Source organism: Chanodichthys erythropterus, chromosome 3, assembly GCF_024489055.1.
Source record: "Chanodichthys erythropterus isolate Z2021 chromosome 3, ASM2448905v1, whole genome shotgun sequence".
Lineage (NCBI taxonomy): Eukaryota > Metazoa > Chordata > Actinopteri > Cypriniformes > Xenocyprididae > Chanodichthys > Chanodichthys erythropterus.
The window spans coordinates 28,275,661-28,298,078 of NC_090223.1; the positions used below are offsets into that span (position 1 = coordinate 28,275,661).

The window sequence follows — 22,418 nt, forward strand, 5'->3', positions numbered from 1 at the left end:
GTGATGCGGTCGGAAACCAGATTGAAAGTTGTCAAAATATCCATTCAAGCTTAAGAACTTGTTCAGCTGATTGAAAACAACTTTTTCAATGATATTGCCTATGAAAGGAAGATTTGAGATTGGTCTGTAGTTGCTCAATATGGTGTTATCCAGATTGCTCTTTTTCAGGAGGGGCTTAACAACTGCAGTCTTCAGGGATTTTGGAAAAGTCCCAGAGAGAAGTGAAGCGTTTACCACTTCTAGGAGATCTGTTTCTGAACAGTTAAACATGCTTCTGAAAAAAGATGTGGGAAGTGTGTCAAGGTAGCAGGTTGATGTTTTAAGGTGCTGTACTGTTTCTTCCAAAATGTTACCATCAATTGCTTCGGAAACAGACATAATAGCTACTTTCTGAGGTTGTGATCTGATCTGTTTTACCTCAGTGCAGCTCAAGGATGTGCTGATCGCCTTTCTGATATTATTAATTTTCTCAGAGAAGGAGAAAGCAAACTCACAGCATTTGCTGTCTGAGAGCATTTCACTGGGAATCTGACTTGGGGGGGTTTGTTTGTCTCTCTACAGTAGCAAAAAGATTGCGGGTGTTGTTTAAGTTTCTGTTTATAATATTTGAGAAGAAGGTCTGTCTAGCTTTGCCTAGTTCCATATTGAAAGCATGAAGGATATCTTTATAGATGGTATAGTGGATTTCAAGTTTTGTCTTTTCTGCATTGTCTTTTCATATTTTGCACTGCTGTTGAGTTTCTCCACGGTGCTTTTTGTCTGCTACTTTTCTTCCTGACTTTCACAGGAGCAATGTTATCAATAACATTCTGTACTTTTGAGTTAAAAGAATCAAGGAGAAAATCAACAGAGTCTGCAGATATGCTTGGTGTTAAAGATGTATCCTTCATAAACAGTGCACTAGTATTCTCATTTAAGCATCGATTTTTGACCGAGACAGATCTAACTTCAACAGTCGGAGAGATCAATATATCAAAGAAAATACAGAAATGATAAGGTAGCGCTACATCCTTAACAACAATGGATGAAATGGCAAGAAACAGGAATACTGTGACATCTGATCTCTCTTTACAGAGGCACAGACCAGTAATATGTGACTGCTGACATGGAGGTCTCCTTGATCCAGTTCCTTGTCCCGTAACACAATCCACCTGGTGTGTAAACTGACGAGTCACACCATTTCAAAGCATTTCAAATAAAATCAGAATGTTGTGATATACATAATGATGGAGAAATGCAAATGTTGACCTACAGTCTGAAGGATCTTATATTTGATCTTTTACCTGTGTGATGTATACGCCAATTCAAAGCCTCAATGGAGTGATCTGTTAACCTGGAGACAAGCCTCTTATCTAAATCATCAGCAAATTTCAATATAGTCCTATTTACATGGTTACTTTGGCACATATTCATATACAAAATTTAAAATAAAGGTGAAAGAACACAGCCCTGGGGTGAACCAGTGGATGAACATAATACATCTGACAAAATGCCATTTACTTTCACCCTCTGTGTTCTATTTCTTGACAAATAGAACTCAGAGGGTGAAAGTAAATGGCATTTCATCATGACAAATCATGTCTCAAACTCTATGCTCACACAGGGCAAGTTACATTAAACGTTATGCTTATGTTTTTATTTTGAAGCTCTTCATATAAAGCATTCTTGTGTTTAGGGTAACTTAGGCTGTGCACTTCTCCCGCAGCAAGTCACTCTGTCCTCTGTTATTCTTCAGGTGCATTTTGTCCATTGAAATGCTTTTTTCACTACGTATAGTGACTGGCAGATGTTATCTGTTTACAGTGTACAGATGTGATTAATCGATAATCAGATTTGTTGTCCATTATTTCCCAAAATTATCATAACTATATACAAATCAGTACTCGATACATTTGAGATAATTCTTAAAAAAAAAATGGTGGGCCAGTTTTCTCTCCTCTTCAAGTTTCTCTTGAGTCCGGTATGAATCTCCTGTGTGTTGTGGTCGTAAAGAGACGGCTCTATAAATAAATAAAAAAAAAGAGATAGAAATGGTGGCCAAGCTTAGTCCACCCCTAAAGCTATGCCATGGGCCAGAAATTGTAGGGCATGTTGCCTCACATAACAAATAACCACCAGAAAAACAAATTTTGTAAAACTGTAATGTAAAAGTATAATAATTTCCCAGCACTTAATAATGCACACAACATTTATGTCCTATAAACACCATATATTCCTCATCCTAACATCCTGTCAACCCATTTGCACATTGCAAATATCTTTTCTATATTCTCTGTTGAGTCAAACTTGCCAAAAATGTTTTTGGAGGAGACAGAAACAGGATTATAGAATTACTATTTATTCGCACGTCTCCGGCCAGAGCAGAAATACAGGTTTGGGATGCAAATACCATGCACAGCTTCAACCTTTTGTAACTCTTGCATTGTGCAGTCACTGTAGACTCACACTTTGTCATTACATACATTTGAAAAATGAATAATAATAAAAAATACATTTGTCATTGTTTAGTTAAGGGCAATTCACACCACACAGAAAAACACCCAAAAAACACATTTGATGGGTTTTGTCTGATCAGTGTGTTACCCCTGTTGGAGTTGGTCTGAGTTTGTTTTCACCTGACTGACCATGTTCAATCAGTGTTTGTTGGTGTCTTTTGGGGCAGTGTGAAGAGTTATTTTTCATAAAATTCTATTTTATGACATATGCTAAGGCACTTGGCATATGTTTTAAGTATTTTATATTGAACCTGAATAAAACTTTACATTGTAGCACTGAAATCCCAACTGTGAAATCAGAATTGTAATTTATGAAATCAAAAGTCTTTCAAAAACAGAAGGACCAATCTTAGAATAGGCTAAATAAAGTAATTTAGCCTATTCATCTACTCATGTTGACACCTTTCATGAGTAGAACACAAAATAAGATTTAATAAAATGCTCAATCTGCTTTTTCCCCATACACTCTTAAAAATAAAGGCTCTTTATTGGCATCCATGATCCCGTGAAAAAGGTCCTTCAGATTTGTATACTCTTCACAGTAAAAAGAGAAAAAGGTTATTTTATTAGAGTTAGTTCACCCAAAAATGAAATTTCTCTTATTAATTACTCACCCTCATGTCGTTCCACACCCGTAAGACCTTCATTCATCTTCAGAACACAAATTAAGATGTTTTTGATAAAATCCAATGGCTTAGTGAGGCCTCCATTGACAGCAAGATAATTAACACTTTCAGATGCCCAGAAAGGTAGGACAGACATATTTAAAACAGTTCATGTGACTGCAGTGGTTCTACCCTAATATTATAAAGCGACAAGGATACTTTTTCGGAGCCAAAAAAAAAAAAAAAAAACTAATTTATCCAACAATATCTAGTGATGGGCGATTTCAAAACACTGCTTCTTGAAGCTTCTAAGCTTTATGAATCTTTTGTTTCGAATCAGTGGTTCAGAGCGTGTATCAAACTGCCAAAGTCACACCCCCCAGTGGTGAACCATTGAAATTAAAAAACACTTATTATGTAATGAAACCTCATTTACTGAAATCAGTGACTTTGGCAGTTTGACATGAGGGTGAGTAATTAATGACAGAATTTTCATTTTTTAGGTGAACAAACCCTTTAAGAACTGTTCATGGAAAGGTTTTTCTGTGACACAAAAACTGGTTCTTCTATGGCAGTGATTTTCAACCAGGAGGCAGGGGCCCACAAATTCAGAAGGGGTCTCAAGATAAAACCAGATTTAAAACCAGACAAAACAAGCATTAAAATAAGCTAAAACAACTAAATCTAAACATTGCTTAATTTTTTCCCTTAGAAACTGTTTTAAAATTGTGATTTCTAGACCTGAAAGAATCACGTAAATTAATACAATTTTAAAAATTACAATTAAAGTACAATTTTATAATGAATAAACATTATACTATTTATGCAAAGCTTTGAAATATTTTATTGGGTAGAAATTGAGAGTAAAAAATATATATATTTATATATAAATATAAATTCTTCTCCAGTAAATCATGATCAACTGGAAGAGTCACTGGGTAAAAAGTTTGGGAACTCTGAAGAACACTCAGCTTTTAAAACCCCTGGAAACCTGAAATGTTATTATTTTAATTATAAAAACTAGATTAAAATAAGTTTTGAAAACAGCACTAGGGCTAGGGGGCCTTTGAATATTGTTAAGGACAATGCAGGACCTTGGAGTCAGAAAGGTTGAGGTTCACTGTTCTATATGGTATTGCTGTGAAAACCCCTTTTTGGGAACTTTTCTTTAAAGGAAGTGGCTGGGGGCCAGGGGCAGATGACGCAAAACTCTTTTTGTGTTCAAGAAAGGAAGTCAAAACATGGGTTTGGGATGACATTCGAATTGTTCCTTTAATCAACAAATACTCAAAGACAGTGTGAAGATATGATGCAGCGACCTCACAGGGCATGAGATTAGTATGATTTTAAGACCCTTGGGGTTGCTGAAGGGGTTTTGCTTCTGTTACTGTTTGAGAGCCGAAGGAGTCAGGAAGGCACTTGGCATACTCCACCAGCTCGTAAGACTCACGGATGTCTGAAAGGCCAAGCCAGAATACAATCCAGTGACCATTTACAAAACTGCCATCACAGTGCTTGAAATACCTGAAGATTTGAAAGCAGAATGAGTGATGAATAATGGATGGGCAAAAACTGGGAATCACAGCAGTGCAATGTGGAGGATGGGACACACCAGGGATTGATGCGGTTAGTAGCACGGGATCTCCAAAAGAGCTTGCCCAAGTCCTGACGAATACACTCCCACAAGATCTGGCCAGTTCCTTGCCCTTGTTTACTGCTGCTGACCACAAATTTGTCCAGGTATGGAGTGCCGCTGTTCACAGGCTCTGTGGTGATTATAGCAGCCGCACTGTACCTGCAATAAAATACAAGCACAGATTCAGTAAGCTCATATTCTGAAAGCATAAAACTATGAGTGTGATTTGCTACAAGGGTGAAAGGTCAATTAAAACTAGCACAACTGTGTCAAGAATGTAAAGAATTGAGAGGGGTAAGATGTGTCAGTGAGTGAACTGTGTTAAATCCTGAACTCTTTCCCTGCCATTGACGGAATTTCATAGCAATCCATGTTTTCACTGTTATACGGTAGGGGGCGCTATTGCAAATCTTCTGAAATAGTACAGAAAAAACACAGGTGAAGATGAAGCAGAAACAAGTGATAGAAGTCTTGCTTATGAATATGTAAAATAACTAGTGCTGTAGCTGTCGCTGGTAGGTCAGCTGTGGGGTTCACATGTATCACATACTGGTGATTTCAGGGGTTAAAGTTTTTTTAAATTATTTTCATAACCGTATCATTTAAATGTGTATTATTGTGTGTATGTGTGCCAATTTCATCATTTTGTTGGCACTGTATAGTATTATTGTCGTACTCACCATTTGTCTAAATTGAGTGTCATGTGACTCTTCCTGATTTAATGGATGACAATATGTGAATTCACATATATGTTAGTGCTCCCGACTATTCTTCAGCTGGTTACCAGACAAACACGGTAAAAGTGCAACTATTTTGTACATCCTTTATTTGTTTTTTTGTTTTAGTGGTGTTGTGTGTAAAACTGCATTTGTTGTTTCTGTTTGTGTCTAGTTTTCACGGTGTTCCATAATAAATAAAAAAAACATGGAGATCAGTAATGTAGTTAATAAACTTAACCTTACAAGTGCTGTCAAATCGATTAATCGCGATTAATCATATCTAACATAAAAGTTTGTGTTTTCATAATATATGTGTATGTATATGTATATACAAACACACACAGAGACACACACACACACACACACACACATGATACATATATATTATATATACACACATTATGTAAACACAAACTTTTATGTTAGATGCGAATCATGCGATTAATCGTGATTAATCGATTTGACAGCACTAAAATAACGCAATTATCAAACATTAATCAGCATATAAATCAATACTGCCTAATTTTACTGAATGAAATGCTGACCCAGCAAGAGTTATAAGAACTGTGCAGTTTTGGAGGTGTTGATGGACACAACCTACTCCATCTGGATGTTTTGATCATCGTTCTGAATCTGATACGGACGTATTCTTTGACAAAAACAAACTTTTTGTTCAAAATGTTGCTTAATTTTTTTGAAACTTACCAACATTCAGGTGTTGATAAAAAAAAAAATACATGAAGCTAGAATTGTTGAAAATGCAATATATCAAAGTTTTTTAAAAAAAAAAAAACAGTTTGTTTGTTCAAATTTTGATATATTGCATTTTCAGATATTCATACAACAGAATATTCTGGGGGCCATGAAAGTTTTGTGAAAATGATCAAAATTGCTGGCATGCGCCAAAAAATCTTGCAAATTCCATAATGTTTGTCACATGACTGATTTTAATTGAGGCTTGACATGTAGAAACAACTTGTTCTTACCCTTCAGACAGGTAAATAGAATGCAGTCTACCCTTGAGAGATGCTATGTAATCCTCTCTCAGGTTCCTCTCAAAAGACTTGTTAATCAGTGCCAAGAGACGGCCAATATCAATGTCATCTAGGCTGCTGTATCTGTGAAGAGTTAAAAATCCTCACATGACATACACTGGTAAAACAATGAATTTCAATCCTGTGTGCTGATATATATTATTTTATTAATGCAGCAAACAGCAGTGTAAAATGTTCCATATGGTGGATGGATAGAAATTTGCACACACAAAAAAAAAAAAAAAAAAAAAAAATCATGAAAAGGAAACACTAAAAGAAATAAATCCCGAACATCACATACCTGTGGATGGGATCTCCATTTTTAAACAGGGTGCCTGCGCCTGAAAGACGGATAAAACCATACAGACATGTTTCCTTATTGTCACATTGTGGGTTTAAAAAATACAAACAGTAGAAACTTTTCTCTTTTTTACTGGTCCAAAACATTCTGTTATCATTAATCAAACTCTAAACCAATAATAGTCGACCTAAAATCCGCCATATTCCGCAGTTGCAGCGGCCGCAGCAGTGTTAAAAAAACAAAAGATGCTTGTCACCAAGTGGGTGAGCCTTCTTGAAGTCACGTCCTTTGACTTTTATGAGAGAAAAAAAAAGTAAATATGTGTCTTTTGTCTTCATAGGTGTGTGTGTTTTCTCTCTTATCTCACCTTTATGGCTGAAGAGCTCTGTGAGAAGTGTTCCTGCTGAGGTGAGTACGGCCGAGCTCTCGACCGGCAGCAGGTTGAGCAGCTGTGCAATGGTACTGATGCGCCTTTTCTCCACGTTACTCAGCCATTTTGCAGAACTCAGGCCTGGCAAATCTCCCGGCAATGACACTAAACCCATCACCTAAAAAAAACAAAAAAGAAAACATTAATTTAACAAGAAGCACTTTAACCCATGATTTCAAATGTTTATTCATATGTGTGGATTTTTATTTGAGAGAAAGAATAATTAAATAGAAAATATTTGGCATCTAGATTAATACATGTTGCATGGAATTAAATTTGACTGCTGCATACCTTCCTGAAATAAAGAAATTGTAACACTACCACCTTGTGTTCAGTTTAGGCTACTGAAGCAACAATCATTTCTTGAACCCATTTCTCAGGTCTCTCATTAAACCACTCTTTACTGAAATTTATAGTCATGTATTTAGGTAATAAAACCTAAATTAACTATATAATTTTATAAACTTTATGAAAAGCAAACCTGTGCAATGTATTTAAATATATTTTGTATATTGAGATACATAATTGGTTAGTGGAAAGGCTTCAAATATTAGTTTACATTTTATAGCATTAGAATGAATAAATAAAATATTATATAAGTGCAATAAAAATATAAAATACTGATGCATGTGAACAAATTTATCTGTAAAGCTCACTTGGATTTGACAAAATTACTGTAGGCTATCCTGAAAGGGGACATTTAAGGACATTGCAGGTAAACCTTACTCCCCAAGGCCTCAACACACACACACACACACACACACACACACACACACACACACACACACACACACACACACACACACACACACACACACACACACACACACACACAAAAACACATGCCTCCATTAATAAAATAATACAAGGATTTCTGTTTGACAGATTCACATATTACTCCAACCTTGTGGTTTTGGTTACGGAGGCCCCCTGAGCTGTTCAGGAATATGACTTTCAGAGGCTGCAGTGACTGCGAGATGGCTGCCGTCACCTGGATCGGGCTGAGAACAGAAGAACGACCACCTGCATCGCGGCCCACTGGACAGACCAGCGGAATGACTCTACAGTCCAGAGTCCACTGCAGAAGAGCGGAGTCCACAACGACTGTGGGACCACTGCTGATAGAGGACACAGAGACAAAGTGTGTGCGTGTGAGAGAGAGAGAGAGAAAGGGGAGACTTTGATGTGTACTAAAACAACATGGTCCGTTCACACACACTTGTACGAATTCATACGACTTGTCTAAACTCCAGCGACTGGTAGGTTTAGGGGCAGGGTTAGGGGTAGGTAATTCATACAAATTCATACAAATTAGCCACCTTGTAAAATACATACAAATTGCCTAAACAATGGCCTAGTTTAAAAAAAAAAAAAAATCATTCTTAAAGGATTAGTTCACTTTCATATTAAAATTTCCTGATAATTTACTCACCCCCATGTCATCCAAGATGTCCATGTCCTTCTTTCTTCAGTTGAAAAGAAATTAAGGTTTTTGATGAAAGAAGGACACAGACATCTTGGATGACATGGGGGTGAGTAAATTATCAGGAAATTTTAATATGAAAGTGAACTAATCCCTTAACTTAAAAGAATAGCATGAATAGAGTCCACACCACAGCTATAACAGCAATATCTCTGGAATCACATTCAGAACATTTTTCCCCAGCTGATGAACGATAAAAACATCGATATCCATTCGGTGGGACTTAGTCCACCATATTGCGCATTGCACTTTCTCCCATTCAAAACAATACAAGTGACGGGTCTTGTGTTATTCTATAGTCTTGATGCAATTAAGCACTAAAAGGTGAACTGACAACCGAATTTAGCTGCAGTGTGTACGTGGCCCTAGTTTCAACCTCAGACGTCATGCCCACGGACAGCTGGCTGAACGTCTGATGCATATGGTACACTTAACTGGAAACACTTCAGGATATTCAAAGTCATCATATGATTGGTTGAAATCTACAGGATGTCCGGGAGACGTGTGTGTTGCGTTCTTTAACGGTCCACCTGGAAACACATGCTGTTATGCCAAACCCCCTCATGGAAAAAGAACGCTGTGTTTACAAATGTGACAACGAGCGCTGCAGGATCAACTAAACACGCCAGTCTGTTATTGCAGGGACATCGACTTTACATTTTCATGCCCCTAAACTTGACGCGAATTAAAAAGAAATGTGATTGGTTGCATTACATGTCAAACGTCCCCTTGAACGGTCCTTGGCTAATGACAGCTGTGATAGAGTCCAGACCTTATGCCATCAGTCTGAAGATTTGGCTACGTGAGTGAGACTAGAATCCAACAGACTTTAAAGCAAAGAGCGCAATTTAAAGCAGCAGTGACAAACCACATTTATAATAAACAGAATGTTATCTAGCATTGGAGTGGACGCTAATAAAGTATATCGCTTTTGGTGTGAACGGGCCTTAAAGTGGCTGCTAAACCTGCTCTTATCCTGAGGGTCCTGCAGTTGTAAAAGGGCCTCTGAACTAAAGAAGGGCATCACATTGGCTGAGTTGTGCTGAAGTGCTTCTGTTAAAGCCTGGCAATGTTTCACCATCACAGTCCTGGCAAGGGAGGAAATAGTCCCAGTTTTAGTGCTGTCTTCTTTCTCCATCTCAGGAGGCAATCCCATCACCACCACAACCTTCATATCCATCCGCTGCAGGAACGAGAGCCCAGAGGCCAGGCTCTGAACCATCTCACGGCTATCAAACACTGATGTGTCAACCTGGGGACAATACAAAAATCAGCTGTCATGACCCCAAGGAACAGCTGTGTAGATCACCTGCCATCGAAATGTAAATATCAAGTGCAAGTTTCTTACAAAATAACTACAATACAACAAACATAAGCTAACTGTTATTTATAATTCAGACTACCAAGTCAGAAAGAGTCTGCTTTTTTTTAGGGCTATTAAGGGGTCAAATATCTGTAGTGTATAGCAGCCTACCTAATTAGGTTAATTTAGTTTGACCAGTGATCCTGAAATAGAAAAAGGCTTCAATTGTCTGCAGAGTCAACAAACCAACAGAAAGGATCTGTACACTCGTGCACAATTTGAGCAGCGGCATAGACTGCAGTTGTGTGTGGCCAAGTCTTCAAATGAAACGCTCAAATTTGGCTTCTGATTAAAACCGGTTACATGCCATTTGAAATAATGAGACCATTTAAACAAATGTAAATGAATTCTTTTTATTTAAATAAATTATGAATAATAGGCCTATGTAGAAGGGTCACTGAAGGTTTTTAAAAGTGTAAACATGATGGAGACATAATTAATTTTGAAGTTTTATTAAGTGTTAATAATGAGATTATGTGGTTTTTATAATCAATTAACACTGCTTTTGTAATTTTTTACAAGATGGACAAAATTTGTCAGCAAAAAAGTCATTCAGTTTAACCAAAACTTCAGTTTTACATAATGACACTTTTGGTTATACCGTCTGATGATATTTTCAAATGATGCTAACAGACTGATATCTAGCTAGCTAGCAAAAGGACAATCAAACATTTTATATTTAGTACAAGTTTTTAAAACATTACAAAATTTTCCATGTTTTATAGCGGTTGTACCGAATGATCTGATGTTTCGGGACACGTATGGGTAAGTGAAAATATGAATGTTTCAAATAGTTAGTTACTTTGCTTCATGACCATGTGGTCCTTTGCAGGTGTCTGAATGATGTCACATCCTGTCACATGATATTTACACATGATATCCAAAATAGTCCCTTTATATTGGTTACTCCAAATGACATCAATGAAATTCATTTTTCTGGACATGTTTTCTCATAACAAAGCAACGACTTCTACACATTTTAATACCATTTTGCACTATGTTGATATATGATGTTATAAAATCATGCCAGAATAAAAAATATATACATTTTAAGATGTTTTAATCACAAATGAAATGGCTGTATTGGCCTTTGGACGGTTAAACTGAATGACTTTTGATCCTTCAAAATCTTACCTTTACATGTAGCAAAATATAATTAAAACCTTTTGGTTTCAATGAAAGAGATCAAGTTGTACTACCTTACATACTTTGGATATCATATCTTTGTTTTTTATTATTATTATTATTATTATTATTAAATAAATCAAATTACAAATACAATTTCCTGCTTTGAGATATCAGTATTATATACAGAGTTAGGCTATTCTCATTGAATTAACTTAATTATTTAAACACAGATAACTTATTGTGATAGTAGAATCAAATTTAGCATATTTATATATTGTTGCATGTACTTATGAACAAGCAATAAATCATTAAAACAAGTTATTGCTTCACATAAACAGCTTTATTCAGGTTTGATTGCTTACATAGGCTATAGGCTATACTAACCACATTTCATCAGTGAATAAAATACAATTAGCCATTTGAACTAATTAGTGGCAGTATAAAATATATAGCCTTAAATTAGTATTTTATAAACTACCAAAAATAAAGTAGTTGGTTGAATATATTAGCATGAATTTAAAAAAACAAAACAAAACTGATAAACTGAAAAAAACTGACTGATAAATTTAAATATCCTATTTTTTTTTCATCTTTTAAATGTATTAAAATTTGAATGTATTAAATAATAAAGGCTAATATCATTATAAAACAATTTACATTATTATAATATAATATTAATCATATAGAAATATGAATTAAAATAAGATAATGTAATAAAAGTTAGTAATTCGTCAAAGTTGCTTTCGTACATGTCGATGGTCGCAGGACACGCACCTCCAGGACCGCGAACGCTGGAGATAACCCAGCCCGCTGAAAGTGTGTTAACCAGTACCGAGCCTCCCGTGGATCACCTCCAATTTGATTAAGAAAAGCCTTGACATCTCTGTAGATCAGCGTGCGGTTAGACCAGACGTTGAGCTCGGTCGGGGAGGTGTTGTTGAGGAGCTCCTGTTGGGTCCACGCTGGGGTTTTGCTCCAGTGCCCCGCAGCACTGGCTGATCTCATGCGCTGATTCACTGTGACTAGTCTCCTCTGATGATGAGCGCTCCTCTGCTGACTCAGGGCTGACGGTTTCGTCCAAAACTGGCCAGCCATAGCCATGGCCCTGCAACCGGATGAACCGCTGTTGACTTTGGCCATGAGTTGTGCAGAGGAATCTAATAGCCCCCGAAAGCTTTACCTTCAGCTGACCACAGGATTTGCTGGGGTGAATATGGTCCAGGCGGGGCCATGTGGCCGAATCAGCTGTCAGGAGCCGCTTCCATGGAGCTCCCGTGGTATGCAAAAGAGAACAAACTCAAGTCTTTCTAATCTAACACTTTTAATTAAAAGCAAATTTATCTAAAAGCAATATAAGCTACGATGCTAAAGTATAAATAAATGTAGGCCTACACAATCTTTTTTTTTTTTTTAGAATGATACGCTGTTTTACATTAAAGGGGGGGGGCATTTTTTTATAAAGGGGGAATATATATTTTTACATTTTGTACAGTATACAGTACGGTATATTTCTTATGCATTTGCAGTAGGAGAATTATGGGGTAAAATTAGCATAAATGTCAGGAAATTCACCTGAAAATAAAACAAATATAAAGATTATCTAGCAAACAAACAAATACTTTTTAATTAATGCTCTGGGACAGTCTGATACCTGCATATTATGCAAATCTTGTAAGATTATAGTTTTTCAGTTTCAGATGGTTCTTTTGCATTAGACAACAGGAGCGTAAGTCAACCAAACTGCCTACTGCAAAAAACACATTTGGTTTACATGGTCTATGATGTAAATATTTTATCTTGATCAAAATGATTCTGTATTCACTATTTGTGTTTTATGCATCAAATACTGACAGTTGTTCAACAACATATCAGATTCATTTATTTTTGTTTGATGTGTCATCATTGTAGCTGCTTCACAACCTTTTACATTAATTGCTAAGTATGTACAGTGGGTATAGAAAAGAATCACCCCCTTTAAAATAATTAAAACATTTTGTTGCTTTACAGCCTGAAATGAAGACAGACATGGTTTTGTTGTATCCAGCTGTATTTATGCTTTATAACTTATAAACATCCAAGTGAAAGATATAACTCCAACATATCAGAATAAAAAAAAATTAAAAACCAGAATCACGGAGTTGGAAAAAAGATCACCCCCCTCCTAAAAATGAACTCAATCAGGTGTAGCTAAACACTTTCTCAATGGCATACAAAGCCATTTAACTTTCAACTGTGATCAGCTGTGGTCATTTTGATTAGCTCAGCATGAAAAGAGCTTTCCTGAAGCATTTCAGTCCTTGGTAGTGCAACTAAAGCAAACTATGGGCATTGTCAAAAGATCTCCGGGATAAAGTTGTGGACAGGCACAAGTCAGGAGATGGATACAAAAACATTTCAAAGGCTTAACAATGCCTAGAAGCACAGTGAAGTCTATTATTGAGAAGTGGAAGGTATTTGGTAGAACAAAGACCATCCCTGAATCAGGACGTTGCTCCAAACTGGATGAAAGAGCCAGGAGGAAACTGGTCAAAGAGGCTACCCAGAGGCCTACAGCAACTCTGAAGCAGTTGCAGAAATTCATGACAAAGAGTGGTCGTTGTGTGCATGTGACAACAATATCACAAATTCTCCACAAATGTGGCTTGGAGGGTTGCAAGAAAAACGCCACTCCTCAAGAAAGGCCACATGCATGACTTCACATGACTTGAAGATTCTGAGGCCACATGGGAAAAGGTGTTATGGCCAGATGAGACTAAATTTGAATTATTTGGCCTCAACACCAAACGATGTGTCTGGTGGAAATCCAATACAGCTCACCATCCAAATAACACCATTCCTACAGTAAAACATGAAGGTGGTCATATCCGGATATGGAGATGTTTCTATGCAGCAGGGATTGGAGCACTTGTCAGGACAGAAGGAAAAATGGATGGGGCAAAATAGGATGAGGAAAATCTGCTACCCTCTGCCAGAAAGTTGTCAATGGGAAGAAGGCTTACCTTCCAACATGACAGCTACTCAAAGCACACGTTAAAAACTGACCACACAGTGGCTGAAGGACAAAAAGGTGAATGTCCCTGCATGGCCTAGTCAGAGCGCAGGCTTAAACCCCATTGAAAATCTGTGGAATGGCTTGAAGGCTGCAGTCCGCAAATGGTGACCATCAAATTTAAATGAACTTGAGCAGTTCTGCAAAGAAGAAGAGTAGGCAAATATTGCAAAGTCTAGATGTGCAGACATATCCCAACAGACTGGCTGTAATTAAAGCAAAAGGTGGTTCAACTAAATACTGACACAAGGGGGTGATCCTTTTTCCAACTCAGTGTTTAAAAAAAAAAAAAAAAAAAAAAATCTGAAATGCTGGAGTTATATCTTTCACTTGGATGTTATAAGTTGTAAAGAGTAAATACAGCTGGATAAAACAAAACTGTGTCCGTCTTCATTTCAGGCTGCAAAGCAACAAAATTTGATTATTTTAAAGGGGGAGTGATTCTTTTCTATACCCACTGTCCATATATATATATATATACAAGGGCGTAGATTTGGTTTCAACATTGGGGGGGTTGAACGTATGCTGCCTGTTTGTTTTTTTGTTTTGTTTTTTATATTAAAAAATAATAACCTGTTTTATGTGTAGTGTTATTGGATAATCTATCTATCTATCTATCTATCTATCTATCTATCTATCTATCTATCTATCTATCTATCTATCTATCTATCTATCTATCTATCTATCTATCTATCTATCTATCTATCTATCTATCAGAACTTTATGAAATGTATGTATAATCATTCATCAAATTCTAACATAACGGTGATTCTAAAAAGAAAGAAATTATGTTAAATATTGAAACCGCCAGTAGGCGGCAGCGATTCGCTTTTTTATTGAGTGAGTGAGTCACTTAAATCGTTCATTCAGCCAATTCGTTCAAAAGTCAGATTAATTTAGGAAGAAAACAAACACCGATGTGAATATTTTTGTCATTGATCATTACAGACACTATTGAAAAATGAACAAACAAAACAGACGGCTGTTTTGGTAACTGGTTACAGTTACACTGATAGTTATGGCTACATTGTAATGGATTAGCTAGCTAAAATATGAGTGTATTACAAAACATTCTCATACCTCCTTCTCAGTACATGCTTTATTCTTTTTAACGGACCAGCGGTTTAATATAGTTGACTGGGCAGCGGTTCTCTTCATTTTTGGTGCTACCCGCGCTGTCTCATTCGAACAGTACAGCTCCACTCGCGTTGTTTTGGTGAAAGAGCGAGGCGCGTTGGTTGGGCGTTACCAATCGGTTCAATGGAGGGGGAGAATATTTTTGTCTAATTTATTATGACAAACTCATATTTGAATACAAACAAAATTATTGTTACAAAATAAATGAATTCTACATATTTTTCATTTGATCTGCTGTGATTTTCATGTTGAAATATTGGGGGGGTTGTAACTGAAGCATTTGAATATTGGGGGGGTGACCTCCCCCCCATCCCCCCCACAAACTACGCCCCTGTATATATATTATATATATATATAGTCAGAAAGGAGCATAAAGAGTCTTATACTATAGGCCATATGAATTCAACTTGAAAGCTGGTATTTCTCTCAAGAAAGGAAAAGCCAATCCTCTGTTTGTCCATCAGCAGGGTAATCTGATGATACTGCTGTCAGTGAGAGCTCCATATGGCGCCAAACACTCACTGACCTGGATTTCCTCACTTTCTCAGTCAACAAAAATCTCCACAGAAATCTGTTTAAACTCCAGTGGTTTAAAACCCAGCCTCACAGCAAAGCAACCGAGGATAACATTTTGGTAGTTTGTACTTGTTTTTTATAATACAGACAGATATAAAAACCTAGAGGGCTTCCCCATGTGCAACTAAATATCATGAAATTAGGCACTGTAAAAAGGAATACGCTGTATCAACGAAATAAAATTGTAGTAACAGATTACAAGCGATATTATTAATTAAATACAACATATAAGATGAGTTAGAATTAATCAAATTCTACTATCAATTATTCTAATTCCTTAAAAGTCAACCGTTTAAAAAGTGTAAAATTAGCAAACACCATTATAAAAACCACAAACTGACATAAAAAGCAAAAAGGTCAAACTGCCCAACCAATGAAACACTGATCACCATAATAGTAACCAAACATTTCCAATAAAATCAACATCTAAACCTGTGTTAATTCTTGTGTTTCTCTTTCCTTCAGTGATGCTGCTTGTTATCATCAGGTGTCTTCAATGTTGGCAATAAAAAAAAATAAAGAATTCTTAATTCATCTTTGACACTGTCTGTTATTCAGATATTTTTGTTTAAATTTTGGTTGACATTTAAGGAATTAATTTGATTAATTCTAACTCAATTCTATTTGTTGAATTTAATTAATAACATTGCTAGTAATCTGTTGCCAAAATTTTATGGAGTAGATATAGTGTATTACTTTTTACAGTGTGGTTTGAGAGTTCAAAAAGGGTGCTTGTGGAACTATGCACATTAATTAATGTGTAATCCTTTGACAGCAGTTGCAGAGATTTAAGCTTTGAGGCTTTACAGCAAACCCAAACGAAATTAATTTAACATCTGTTTTGAGTATACAAGGACACATGATGAGTTTTATCAGAAATGGGTATGAAATAAAAGTTAAATGTATTAAAAGATTTTGTTTTTATTGTAATAAGAACGTAATTATTGACATATCCAATTAAAACAGTATAAAACATCAAGACTAGAACTAAGGAAAAGGCATTTGTTTGGTTAAGACAGAGAAAGGAAGAGAAAGAACATAAATAAAATTGATCGCAGCAGGCAAAGCTACTGCTGAAAGTACTTAAATAAATAAAAATAACCTTGCCATTTTATGTAAATGTAATGATATAAGGTAGCTTTTGACAAGAGTTTGCAAGTGACAAAGAGAAGTCTGTAAGAGGCTTCTGTAAAGTAATATACTTCTTAACACATCTACACACCTAATTAGTTATCTATATTACTCTGAAACATCTCAGATTATCCCACACACAAAGCTTTACATCAGATTCAAATTATCAATACTTTTGTTCAATATCTGCATCATAAAGAGTCTTTATTTCCATCACCACATCAACTGAGATCTGATGGTATCAGTCCAGTTTCTTACTTTAATTAGTGTATGGAAAAGAGGCCAAAGCTGGACCTCTGTATCTGTATTTTCAAGGTTTAAATAAGAAAAAAAGTGTCCTAACCACCTGTACACTGTAAACCCTAATGCTCAAAATAATTAATTGGTTTGAGTAGGACAAACTTAAATTACACTAATTATTTAGCACTTTCTTTTTCTTTCAAGTTCACAGAACTGATATATTTTAAGTAAACTGAACGGTTTCATTGTTTTGAGTTTTATTAACTTATTTCTTGATAAACTTATTACATGATAAATTTAAGTTAAATGTATGAATTAGTGTACTCAACCATTTCAAGTCAGAACAATTCAAATTTATGAGTACAAAATAAAAATCTGCCAGTTCTGCTTACTTAAACTTTGAATGTCTTAACTTGAAAATTGAGGCAATTCAATTTTCTGAGTTTTGCCAACTTATTGGGCTTACAGTGTATAATCACCTTACTACTCTTGCGCTTCCCCCTTATTCTGCTCCCAGTATTTTCTCTTGCGTTTTCTCTCTGCCATGACCAAGGCACCAAAGACGGTCACAATCACAGTAGCAGTGATGACTAACACAGTAACAGTCTCAGCCACACACAACTGGCTGTCCACCCAAGCCAAAGAGGCTCCGGCAAGCTGCCAGGGCTCCCGACAGGTTACGTTGTGATAGTCGTCCACAAAGAGGTGCCGCACACTAAGCAGCTTGGTGAAGACACGGTGCAGGTCGCAGTCACAGTTCCACGGGTTCCCAGCCAACTGCAGGTGTGTAGCAGCTGTGTGCAAGCTCAGGAATGTCTTAAAGTTCAGGTGTTCCAGATGATTCCCCTCCAAGCCCAACAGAGAAAGACTGTGTAATGGTGCTAGTGCATTAACCTCGATGCGAGAGATGTTGTTGTTCCCCAGGAGCAGAACTTCCAGTCCGGGCAGCATGGTGAGGGATCCATCTCTCACAACATCCAGGTGGTTCCCTTGGAGGTAAAGGTGGCGCAGGCGGGACAGGCCACGGAACGCGCCGGGTTCAACAGATTGGATAAGATTGTGCCTGAGGTCCAGCTTCTCAAGGTTCTCCAGATGTTCTAGGCCTGGAGGTTTCAACAGCACCAGTGCATTGTGGTCCAGCCGCAACTCACGCAGGGAAGACAGGTTCTCCGAGAAATTAGGAGGGATCTGAGTGAGGTTGTTACGACTCATGTCAAGCTTCTCCAGAAAGGACAGAGAGAAAAAAGCCTGTGGGAATCAGATATTTGGGAAAATGTATAAGTCTCGTAACTCAGATCAAGATTAGACGGTGCAACTCGCAACTGACAAAACCAAGCTACGTTCTTCAAAATGAATGTTCCGAAAGGGGGCTTTTGAAGCAATTCCATTTAAGAAGCAGTTTAGCTTGTAGAACAATTGTTTTCCTACTAGGGCTGGGTATTGACACAATTTTCACTATTCAATTCAATTACTGTTCACATGCTTTCAATTCGATAACGATTACGATTCGATATTGATTATTTTGGATGTAGTTTTTCAGTTACAGTACATAGCAAATTTTCTAGATAAAAAAAAAAATTTCTTAACTAATGCTGTAAACTACACATGGGAGTCAGTTACTACTAATATTGAAGATTAAATTAACTTATTTTTATATACAAACACTTAAATTACACTCAATGATGTTTTTATAATAAATAAAGTTTAGAATTACATAATCATATTTCTACTCCAGTTCGTTTTTTTTGAAATATAAACATTTAAATCGCGGCTGTCATAACTGATTTATTCAAACATGCATTAAATATTGAAAAACATTAAAAATTATAATGAATATGTAACGGTGCATAGCTATATTTATCAAAATATTTCTTTCTAGAGTTCACTTTTCCAGCTGACTAATGAGTTTATGGTGACTGAATATGTTTTTCTGAGGTAAATGTGACGTTACGTGACATTAATTGTTTACAAGCTGTTTTATTAATGTCTTTCTGAGGTTGAAACACTGATTGAGCGATTATACGAGACATGATACGGATTTAGGCAAGTTGTACTGTATATTTTACATACCTCAGATGTTTAGTCTTGTTTATTTCACGTTGTAACTGGTATAAAGCGAGGAGAGGATGTTCACATGTGCTCGAGGCGCTAAAGCGATCTGTCACGCCACATTAAACAGCACCAAAATGGTATTTTTTAAATCTAATAATAAGATGGATGTCATTTGAAATCCGAGACTTTGCTTCATATCAAAAGTAACAAAGCACAAAGATTACTGCGATTTGGATGGGAGTCCCTACATATTCTGCTCTTTCATCAACTGAAAACAGACTAGAATAATCAATTCTTGGGATTTAAGAATCGATATCGGTTTGTAAAAATGAGAATCGATTAAAATCGAGAAATCAATATTCTTTTACCGTAAAGAACAATGTAATAACATGTAGAACTTTTTCCCACTAAATAAAGGTTCATTGGCATCAATGGTTTCATAGAACATTAATGGAACCTTTAAACTCCACAAAAGGTTCTTTAAAATGTTCTTCACACAAAGAAAAAAATGGCTCTTTTAAGAACTGTTCAGTGAAAGGTTCTTTGGAGAATCAAAAATGATGGTTCCATGAAAACCCCCTTTTGGAACCTTTATTTTTATGAATGTAAAGAACCTTTTGTGCAATGGAAAGGTTCCTCAATGTCAATAAAGAACTTTTTTTTCTGAGTGTGTATATGGATTGTATAATGGTCTTACCTGCGTATGAAGAAACGTGATGCTGCTGTTCGAGAGCACTAGAATACGCAAAGACCAAAGGCCAGCGAAAGCTCGACTCCGGATCTCCTTAAGCTTGTTTCCTCCCAGGTCTAGGAGCCAGGTGCCGTGGGGAAGTCCATGTGGGATATCCTCAAAACCCCTGGCATGGCAGTCCACCAGGTCTGAGTGTTCATAGCACTGGCAGAGGTGACTACACAGTCTTGAGCTCCTCGACGGAGACAGAAAGAGTAAGAGCATCGCGACGGACGGCAACATGATGAGATGACAGATTCAAAAGAGCTCCCTGGAGCTTTACAAAACGTGAAATGTTGGTCCAGGACGTCGAGTAATGAATCCTCAGCTTTCTACGGAAGAGGAACGAGATCTCTGTGATAATGTTTCTGTAAGCTATTGAGACTGCAAAACAGACTTTTATAGATCAGCAGAATATTCGCAGTCTGCAGTGCAGCTGAAATGTCTGTCAGAAGCATTTAATCGCCTTAAAACCATATGCGACTCAATTCTGTTTTCCCCCCACACGGTCACACACGCAATAAACACAGTTACATCTGTAGAAGCCGACAAATAATGCGTGAAACAGTTATTGTTATATTGTTTTATTCATTTTATCCACTAAATATACGGAAAAAACGTAGTTCTTGTCTATAACAGCGTTCTTTCTCAGTTACTCCAGCTCACTGCGGTAAAGTTAGTTTAACGTTTGACATTCGTCAGACATTCGGTTTCATACCCAATTAAACTCTAAGCACATTTCACGTTTTCAGCCCAAACCAACTCAGATATGCATAAACAAATGTCCTTTGCATTGCACAAGGCTTAATTTCACCAAATAAAATATATAATAATTAGCCCTATAAATCAATTAAACAATTTAACTATATGACATTATGATATCAAACTAATGGTCAAATGTTCAGAAAAATAGCCCCTTTATTGCACAAGGCTCTGTTTTTGGAATTAGCATTTCACTTATTTTATAATAATTTTTTATTTTTATTTTAATGTATACAATACTGTAAATCCATTAAACCACAACACCATTTGACCTGAAAGTATCAAACCAACTGTAAATTACTCAGAATATTATTCTCTATGATGCACAAGGCTTATTTTCCAGAGTAATAATCTGGTATTTTTTATAATGCCTTATTTTCCAGATTATTAATCTGGTATTTCTCATATACAGTACTAAACCCATTTATATCCATTAAACTACAACACCGCTTGACCTAAAACTGTCAAACCTACTGCAAATTACTCAGAATATTATTCTCTATGATGCACAATGCTTGTTTTCCAGATTAATAATCTGGTGATTTTATATTCAGATTATTAATCTGGTGTTTCTTATATACAGTACTGTACCCATTTAAATCCATTAAACTACAACACCATTTGACCTAAAACTGTCAAACCAACTGCAAATTACTCAGAATATTATTCTCTATGATGCACAAGGCTTGTTTTCCAGATTAATAATCTGGTATTTCTCATATACAGTACTAAACCCATTTAAATTCATTAAACTGCAACACTGTTTGGCCTAAAAGTGTCAAACTAACTGTAAATTACTCAGAATATTATTGTCTATGATGCACAGGGCTTGTTTTCCAGATTATTAATCTGGTGTTTTTTATATGCATTACTAAACACATTTAAATCCATTAAACTTGTTATGATCACCGTCTGTTCCTGTCAGTTCCCGGACTACATTACCCATAATCCTCTCTGCCAATCACCTGCACTCACTCACTCCATCAATCACTATCACTAATCACCACACCCAGCTGCAGTACATTAACAGGACTATAAAGGACTCACACCACCAGTTTGCGAAGTCTTGATTCCTTGTGACAGTTTTGAGCGTTTCCTTGTATCCTGTCTGCCTGTGATTGATCTTGCCTGTTCCTGTTTTTTTGACCCGTTGCTGCCTGTCCTGACCCTTGCCTTGTTTACTTTTCTGTGAATGATATCCGCCTGCCTCGATCTACTGCCTGTACCCTGACTACGTTTCTGCCTGTTCCTTACTGTTCCTGTTTGCCCCTGATCGACCCAGCCTGTACGACTATGCTCACTGTAAATAAAAGCTTGCATATGGATCTCTGCCTCAGTCCCGCTTCGTTACAAAACTACAACAACGTATGGCCTAAAAGTGTCAAACTAACTGTAAATTACTCAGAATATTATTCTTTATGATGCACAAGGCTTGTTTTTCAGATTATTAATCTGGTGTTTTTTTTTTTTATATGCATTACTAAACACATTTAAATCAATTAAACTACATCAATGTATGGCCTAAAAGTCTCAAACTAACTGTAAAT

At 36.5% G+C, this 22,418-nt stretch overlaps 2 protein-coding genes across 2 annotated transcripts; both read right to left on the bottom strand.

Moving 5' to 3' along the window:
• Window positions 1-4,446: 4,446 nt before the first annotated feature.
• Window positions 4,447-12,334, bottom strand: nags (N-acetylglutamate synthase). The gene is made up of 8 exons (XM_067372797.1): window positions 11,969-12,334; window positions 9,669-9,955; window positions 8,125-8,335; window positions 7,158-7,338; window positions 6,791-6,830; window positions 6,442-6,573; window positions 4,713-4,895; window positions 4,447-4,624 (listed from the first exon to the last, which is right to left on the bottom strand). The coding sequence occupies exons 1-8, from the start codon at window positions 12,332-12,334 to the stop codon at window positions 4,447-4,449; spliced, it is 1,578 nt and encodes a 525-aa protein (XP_067228898.1).
• Window positions 12,335-17,810: 5,476 nt separating this feature from the next.
• On the bottom strand, window positions 17,811-20,751 carry si:ch211-237i5.4 (leucine-rich repeat-containing protein 70). The gene is made up of 2 exons (XM_067364520.1): window positions 20,077-20,751; window positions 17,811-18,575 (listed from the first exon to the last, which is right to left on the bottom strand). The coding sequence occupies exons 1-2, from the start codon at window positions 20,350-20,352 to the stop codon at window positions 17,811-17,813; spliced, it is 1,041 nt and encodes a 346-aa protein (XP_067220621.1). The 5' UTR covers window positions 20,353-20,751.
• Window positions 20,752-22,418: the final 1,667 nt, after the last annotated feature.